Here is an 8,119-nt window from a genome sequence, read left to right on the forward strand (position 1 = left end):
CTCTCTCTCTCTCTCTCTCTCTCTCTCTCTCTCTCTCTCTCTCTCCAGGAAACTGTTTTGACACTGGCCCATTATAACTTATTATTCATTTCATTGTTTTGAAATGGACTAATAACCTAATTCCTGAAAAAAAAAAAAAATAATAATAATGATAATAATGTAAAAAGGCACTTTTCTCTTACGGAGGCTCAGGCATTTTCTTCACAACACAATCTGATCCCTTTTTTTTTTTTTTTTTTGTGGCTACACCATTATGTAACGCCCTAAGTCATTCTCTCTCTCTCTCTCTCTCTGACGCCCCTTGCCGCGACCTTTCCTTCCTGCGTGGAGGTAAACGTGGAAAGGTGCAGGGGAGTGGAGGTAAGGGGCGGGGAAGAGGAGAGGAGCACAGACATGAGGGGCTGAGGGAAGAAGAGGGGCAGGCAGAGGAGGACCATGAATATGAGAGGTGATCACGGGTGGTGCACGCGAGGTCACTGGATAGATGACCTTATTGACTATTGCTATTGACCACCAGGATGCCCAGTCTGTTGCTGCCACACACACACACACACGTCATGTTCTATAAGCTCTTTTTATCTCATCTCAAAAAAAAAAAAAAAAAATCTTATTACATCTCTCTCTCTCTCTCTCTCTCTCTCTCTCTCTCTCTCTCTCTCTCTCTCTCTCTCCCTCTCTCTCCCTCTCTCTCATTATCTTGTTTTCTTCACTTTGTCATCATCCTTCACAGAATCCAAACAAGTTCTCAGATATCTTTTCCTATCCTTACTCACATCACTTAAAACTTCCTGATGTTAGAACAATGTTCACATTTCTTAAGTTATATCTTGGTCCATGAGAAATACTTTGAATCTTTGTGTTATTGATTTTGTCCTATATTACATACCTAACCTCATCAAAATTATACTAAAAAAAAAAAAAAATTGTATAATCTACTTGAGGTTACTTCCAAATCATGAGAGGTCTAATGTGACTGCAGCATGTATATTGCCTTCAATGGATGTATGGATATGTAATCCAGCCAACAAAATAACTGATTACATTCCTGAAGGCTGTTTTATATCTAAAGTGAACCCTTTACAGGTCTTACCTTGCTGATGGTATCTGAATGTTGTTGATGCCAATAATACTGTTAACTATCACAGAGATGGTTACTTAGACAGCATTAAAAACTTTATTAATTAAGGTTAGAGGCTGGAAAATGTGGGCATTTCATCTGCACTAGAACCCAGATTCCATACTACAAGCTTAAGAAGTGTCCATTTGTATTAACATGTACTGATGAAAGCTTATAAAAGTTCAAGAATCTATTAATATGCCAAAGTAAAAACATCCTTAATGACAAGTAACTGAGACAAAACATCACACCTTATCTGCAGGTATGGGGTGTCCCCAACCCTGAAGCATGGGAAACTGGATATACACATATTAATATTTTTTTATGTTAAAAAATAAATAAAAATAATTAATTAATTAATTAAAAAAATGAAGGTCTGGAAATCTGAGGTATATACCATTGCTTTTCTCCTTCTTTATCTCTCATTAAAAGAGACTTTTTTTTCTTCTTTTACCTGAAGCTGAGCATGCTACCAACCACCACTATTACCCAAAAAACACTACAGTGACCCAAACAACACTACATCAGTAATAAGAGTAAACATCCATACCAGTCTTAGTGTCAGTCTTGCCACAAGGTCAAATCAAACTTGCCACTTGAGTATGAAGTTGTAATCGGCTTCACCTACAGGGTCAACACAGCCGCTGTCACAACTGTTGCACAGAACAATGTGCACTAATGAGAACTAACACATGAGTGACCAGCGGTCATGTTGGACTCAAGAGATAAGTTAGTATGAAAAATTACCCATCTACATCATAAAGTAATGTCTAATCAGATAATGGCAGCTTTTCCATGAGCAAAGGTCATATCAAACTTTCAAAAAAGAGCATTGACCCCAGTCTTGATAAAACATTTTGTACTTTGAGATATTCCACAAGGATCTCAGATATTAAAAAAGCACATTCACAATTTTATCTAAACATCATATATCCTGGTTTGACTATAAAGATTAAATTAATATAGCAAAATATGTAGTCTGGTAAAGAGTCTTAAGCTACATTAAATATTTACATGGCATGGAAAAAAGGAACTCTGGTATCACTGGTTGATCATGACACCAATGTTCTCACTACAGACTATTATCACAGCAGTAAGGTTGTATCTTAGAAACAAACAAAATATTTCAATATGACATCAACAGTATGCTCAAACCCAACCCATCCTCAGTTTGATGAAGACTCACAGCTTCATGCAACATATTACATAACTGGTATCAATTACATCTAGAGCTTGGGAGCAGAGAAATAAAAACATTTCTTCATCTGCAACACTATTAATGAAAAGAATCAACAAAAATGCAGTTCCCAACTGTTCATTCAGTGTCAATGTTGTACACACACACACACACACACACACACACACACACACACACACACACACACACACACACTTTCATCCCTCTAAACACACATATAAAACAAGACTAACACTACACCATGACATAACACAAACACATACACAACAAACACAACAAGAACACCACTGTCACTAAAACAATGAACTCACACAGGACAAATCAGTCATAACTTTCTGACACAGTGCAAGAGAAAGAAAGACAGATTCCCCACACGTACCATCCAAGAAGGGGGTAATTCTATTCATCTGGCTTCCACTTCCCTTCTTTCCATGCTGGCTAATCATCCAGTGAGCACATGTAGTCTTGGTACATGAGCATATAGGCGTTCTTCTCTTCCTGGGTCATGCGGGCAATGAGAGCATTGTCCACCTCTGTGATGGCCACCTGTTCCCCAGCCACACTCACTTGTGGCACAGAATCCTCCTCCTCCTCATCATCCGTGTCTCCAAGCTCTATCACCTCATCCTCTGGGTTGTCTAATGGGTGCAGAAAGAGATAGGAAAGACCACATGTGTTAGCAAAGAAGATGAAATGATTATGAAATGACCACTGATAATGGGATTTCTGTAGTTGTGAAAAGTGCACTGTTTATGAAAGATGAAGTTATTTAAGTGTTTGTAAAGAAGGATCCATGGTCACTTAATAATGGAGCCAAAAAATCATGCATCAACCAATTCACATTCATAAATAAAGAATATGACAAAGGCACATATCTACAAAGAAAACTCATTAAAGAAATATATCAATGAAACAAGAACACTGCACAAAAGAAGTCTGCTTTGACACTCACTCTTAGGTTCAGTACCAAAGCTTGGAGCAGTGCTGGGAATGGCAGGCCTGGCTGCTGCATTTTTCCTTTTGGCTGCCTCATCTCCACTGTCATCTGAGTCACTGTCTGATTGGTGGCGAGACTGGCCCTTCTTTGCATGTCGCTCATGGGTCTGAAGTAACACCATGACATCATCTGCCCCACTGTTGTTGCCACTACCCTGCTGTGGGTGGCTACTGGAGGAGGGCACAGCCTTAGACTCACTCTGCAAGGAAGAGAGGTGTGAATGTTACTGAAGACAAACTGAGAAAATAAGAGAAAATGCAAAACACTCAACTCCTTATAAGTTAGGGCTTAAATATGACTGTCCTGTTTCTAGTGCCTTCATATCCTAACATCTGTATGATTAAAAATAATTTCATAAACAATGTGACAACTCTAATGAATGTAGCTGGAAGTACTGGTAATCCTTGTTTTCTCATAGAGAAAAATATCCCAGGCCAGCACTTCTGAGCTGCAGACCTGTGGATTGGTGGCATCTGAGGTGGTAATGTTGGTGGTGATGAGGGAGGTGGCATCAGACAACCATATGGGTTTCTCCTTGGTCTGCACTGTCTCCTCTCCTGTGCCTTCTGCATTGATGTTCACGTCTATTGAACCCGCAACCTGTGGATCAAGGTAAATTACTTAATTAAAACTCACTGCATTATGGCATTCAATTCCTACAAATATGCTATAAAAGCAATACAAAATATATCATGTAGTGCTTCCATAAAAGTTAGGACTTTTAGAATTAGCAAAGTTCAAGGAAAAAAGTCATAAATTAGGTAGGTGCATTGCTTTCAAGAGAACTTTAAATATATTGGTAATATATTATGTTTTTCTTGAGTGTGGAAGACAGCCTGTTTTAAGAAAACAAATATCAATTGAAGGATGATGGAGAATATAATTTCCCTCACCTGGAAGCCTGACTTTTTGGTGGAGTCTCCTGACCAGACATGAGAATTGTCATTACCAGGAGCCTTGGGCTTGACTTGTCTGTGGGAGGAAGAAGTATGTGTTCAGAGCAGTAGTGGACATTATGAATACATTCTAATCTAAATCTTTATCACTTTCCACTTCCATATGTTAAAACTGAACTGTAATGTAAAGTGTGCTGGACAGTGAAGATGATATCTACATTTTCAATCATTTATCTCTTACATACAGTGAAAGATACTGAGATTATGATGACTCACACACAAACAAAATACCATTAAATGTGTGCTAAAAAATCTCAAAAGCTTAATTAAAACCAATCAATAATGAGCTAATTATACACTTTGTAGACACTCTCTTATACAGACTATACTTAACTTTTTAAGACTTGTACAAAAGTAATGAACAAGGAAAATAAGAACCACTGAAAAATTTGTCAAAGCTGTGGCCACAATGATACATCAAAGATCCCTGCAAATATTTAAGGGAAAAATATGGCATACAAAAACAATACACATCAACTTTACCCTGGTTTCTTGATGTCACTGAAGTCTTTAGGCTGAGGCTCTGAGAACTTTGCAGCCAGTTTAATATTTTCAACCTGTAACAGAGAACAGACTTACAACACAGTTCCTAATACAGAACTTATTGACAAGAAATAATTAAATAAATTAAATATTCATGCAATAAGACATTTATTAGAAAGAATATTTATTAGAATAGTGGTAATGATGATAAATAATAAGCAAAATGTCAGAGGATTCACCATAAAAAAAATTGCAATTAAGATGAGTTACATGATTAAAGGCAATGTCCCTCTAAATGACTAGGATAAAGCAAGGATAGATTGACACATGAAATGGCAGACTGTACATCCAGCCAGTCCTCCTTCCAGTATCTCAAAAAATTATGACCAAGATCAATATGTGAACAAACATCAGCATTCCACACCTCTCTCAGCAGATTGAACAGTGGCTCCATCTGCTCATTGAACTTGGTGAGGAGAAGACGTGTGTCATGGCGCGGCATCCCTGACATGTCTTCCTGTACCTCCTGCTTACAAATAATACACAGCAGTTGCCCTGTTGTTATGTCCAGCAGCTGATCTGCCTGCCAAGGAAGCAATTACATATGTCATCACCTCAGTAAACATCTCCTAAAATACCTGATTCTTTTCTTCCATACACCTAATTATATACCACACAAGTGAGAAAGCACCCAAGAACTAGAATATGCAACCACATATACAGCAAATCTTTAAGATTAAAAATTCAGCCTGACTACTAGTAAAAACTGTGGAAAATTAATATGACCACTAAATCTAAATCATTAGTGCTGGGATGAGCAGCACAGCACCATCCTGAGGACCACACCTCCAAATCAGTGTAGGTTCGCTGACAATAATGGCAGATGAAGGAAGCTCGACTTGTTTGATCTCGTTCTTCCATTTCCAATTTCTTCCTCATGTGGTCCAGTTTGTATTTTACCACATTCACAAAACTCTGTAAGATCAAAAAAATAAAAGTACAGGTCCAGGATTATCTGTAAAAACAGACTGGATCTCTAATGATCTGATGTATACAATCTTTTAATTTTCATCTCAATGTTAAAATAGATACAGACAATACACTCCAGCTCCTCCATCTCTCCAACACAGCTGAGTGGTCATTTGAGAGGGATGCAGCAGGTGGGAAAGATGGTAACATTTTACATATTTAGCAAAGAACCCACAAAAAATCATCAGAATATTAAAGCTGTATTTTTTTTTTTTGTATATGTAACACCAATGACTCACCTTGTAGTTGATAAAATAGTACTGTTCCTTCTGTGTTTTATTGTCCTCAAGAGTGACCATCTTCATGCGGGCCTGGATGAAGCGGTCGGCACGCAGGGTGCTGATCCTCTGCCTTAGCATCTTGCGGTCAAACTTGAGCAAGTCACACAAATCCTCCTCACTCATACCTGTTGGATTGAAAAACTTATGCCTAAGTCATCAGTGCATGTATCTCTGGATCACTGGTGGAAAACTTCTTGTCTAATCACTATTAATTCATTCATGTCTCCTATGCCCAACTTACAAAAGTTGCGGACAAGCATGTCGATGATGAGGATGTCCTCTGTGGTGTAGAAGCCACGCACCACCAGGCGAACCAACATCTGCAGCTTCTGAGGCACCTCCATTAACACCTCCCCATCCATCTTGACAATCTTCAGCAGTCACCTGGAGGGAAGATGAGGATAGACAGTCAACTCAAGGCACTGTTAACTTAGCCCATCAATGTCAGCTCAACCCACTGTCAACAAACCAGTGTCAACTCAGACAAATTTGCATGACTAACTCAGCCCATCATCCACATCAACCCTGACCACAGCATTTTCAATATATTTGTGGATAGTCTTACTGCATGGTGTCCAGCTCACTCTAACAAGACTAATCTATTTCTTTTTTTATTTTTACTTACCATTAACTTTGAAGTACAGTCATATTGGTACTTAATTCCTTTTTGCGTCACAAACATTGTACCAAGCTTATATTTCTCTGTCTAAAACTAAACGTCCTGTCTCACTCACTAAATCCTATTGTCTCACTCAATGGGGAGCCAGCAAATGAGTTCCTGCTAAGTTTGAAAAAATGGCAATACTGGCTGAAATAAATTCAATAATAATGTTGACTTTGAGCCATGATTCTTAACGATTACCACATACCTATCTCATATTGAGTGGCCAAGCCTGTTATTTCCCACCAATAAAATCCCCGCCAAAGTCTCCCACACACCATGTAGTTCACGTAATTATGGCACTATCTACATTTACTATGATTCTTTGCTGATTATAATCCAACCTTTGATAAGTATAAGACGTGATGAGACTATTACCGGCTACCTGGAAAACGTAACAACAGAGATACGACGATAAACACCAGCAGTAGAGGCAGCACATCCAGATTTTGTTGATGTTTGTTTGGCCAGTGGCTGGGAGAAGCACACTGATCTTGATCTTCACCACTCCCGTTATCCATCACAAGCTGCATTACCTCATTTATTACCCCTACTTGAACTCATGAAAAGTCAAAACAATAAAGTTACGGTCTAATATTACACATTATTTCGTAAGATATTCTCGATAGCATAACGCGGATTTAATTTCATTCCGTATCACGCTAAGATTTGAAGGGCAGACTCTTCTGTTTGAATGCTTCGCTCTTGTGAGCCTCCAGTATTTTGCCTTACAGAAGCGAGCGACTGCCATAGGGCAAAGCTCGTTGGTACACCTATCACACTATATAACCCAATAACCACCACCACCACCACCACCAACAACAACAACAACAACAACAACAACAACAGCAACAATCTAAAAACCCACTTCAGAGTAATACTAACTCAATTATTCTATGAACCTAAAGCTGGCTTATTACTCTCCTTTGCAGTAACTCTATTCACTTGGCCACCTAACCATAACACACACACACACACACACACACACACTTTGAATAAACAGAGTGAAGTGAAGGGACTGTCCACGTGTGCCTGACCTTGACTGTCCCGCCGCGGCACTAAGATCACAGTTATTATACTTTATTTGCCGTGCTCACTGCGTCTACTGGGAGACTAGAAAGATAATTGAGTCGAGTTATATTTAGCTTTGAAAAGCCCTTCACCATATTTTTACATTTCGCGAGATGGTCGAAGGGTTGGGCGTTTTAATCCGTTTGATTTCGGTTAAAGTTTCGTTCTCGACATTTTCGGTTTTATGTTTTGCTTACTTAGGATACATTACTGCTCCCTTCGAAAATCAGAGACGTAAATCAGACTTGTTGAAGGGGTAGGATGCGTTTTCACATTTACTCAAATGCTAAGTTAGATTCATGAAGTTATGTGTTCTGTCACTTCCT

General features: G+C 38.7%; 2 protein-coding genes across 6 annotated transcripts in view; both read right to left on the reverse strand.

The window, feature by feature from the left end:
- The window catches only part of LOC135089674 (putative ammonium transporter 3), a 31,371-nt gene extending 29,600 nt beyond the window's left edge, over window positions 1-1,771 (reverse strand). The window contains exon 1 of the mRNA XM_063985576.1: window positions 1,668-1,771. The gene's annotated coding sequence lies outside the window, so the exon portion shown is untranslated. The remainder of the gene's footprint in view (window positions 1-1,667) is intronic.
- LOC135089675 (general transcription factor IIE subunit 1-like) lies at window positions 1,714-7,734 on the reverse strand. 5 transcript variants are annotated; one of them, XM_063985581.1, is made up of 10 exons: window positions 7,713-7,734; window positions 6,303-6,445; window positions 6,020-6,186; window positions 5,598-5,726; window positions 5,176-5,334; window positions 4,752-4,825; window positions 4,206-4,284; window positions 3,769-3,912; window positions 3,268-3,511; window positions 1,714-2,953 (listed from the first exon to the last, which is right to left on the reverse strand). In XM_063985581.1, exons 2-10 carry the CDS (start codon window positions 6,421-6,423, stop codon window positions 2,754-2,756), a joined length of 1,317 nt encoding a protein of 438 aa, XP_063841651.1. In that variant the 5' UTR covers window positions 6,424-6,445; window positions 7,713-7,734; the 3' UTR covers window positions 1,714-2,753. The 5 variants fall into 5 exon arrangements, with proteins under 5 accessions (XP_063841651.1, XP_063841647.1, XP_063841649.1 ...); XM_063985577.1 differs by lacking the exon at window positions 7,713-7,734 and adding an exon at window positions 7,108-7,252; XM_063985579.1 differs by lacking the exon at window positions 7,713-7,734 and adding an exon at window positions 7,101-7,207.
- Window positions 7,735-8,119: the final 385 nt, after the last annotated feature.

Source organism: Scylla paramamosain, chromosome 33 (genome assembly GCF_035594125.1).
Source record: "Scylla paramamosain isolate STU-SP2022 chromosome 33, ASM3559412v1, whole genome shotgun sequence".
Lineage (NCBI taxonomy): Eukaryota > Metazoa > Arthropoda > Malacostraca > Decapoda > Portunidae > Scylla > Scylla paramamosain.

Bases quoted from the DNA above. Each gene is read 5' to 3' on its own strand.
- LOC135089675 (XM_063985581.1), bottom strand. From the start codon at position 6,423: ATGGATGGGGAGGTGTTAATGGAGGTGCCTCAGAAGCTGCAGATGTTG. The intron at 6,187-6,302 runs GTAAGTTGGGCA...TCAATCCAACAG, and splicing joins CATGCTTGTCCGCAACTTTT to GTATGAGTGAGGAGGATTTG. The intron at 3,512-3,768 runs GTCTGCAGCTCA...TCTTCCTTGCAG, and splicing joins CAGATGCCACCAATCCACAG to AGTGAGTCTAAGGCTGTGCC.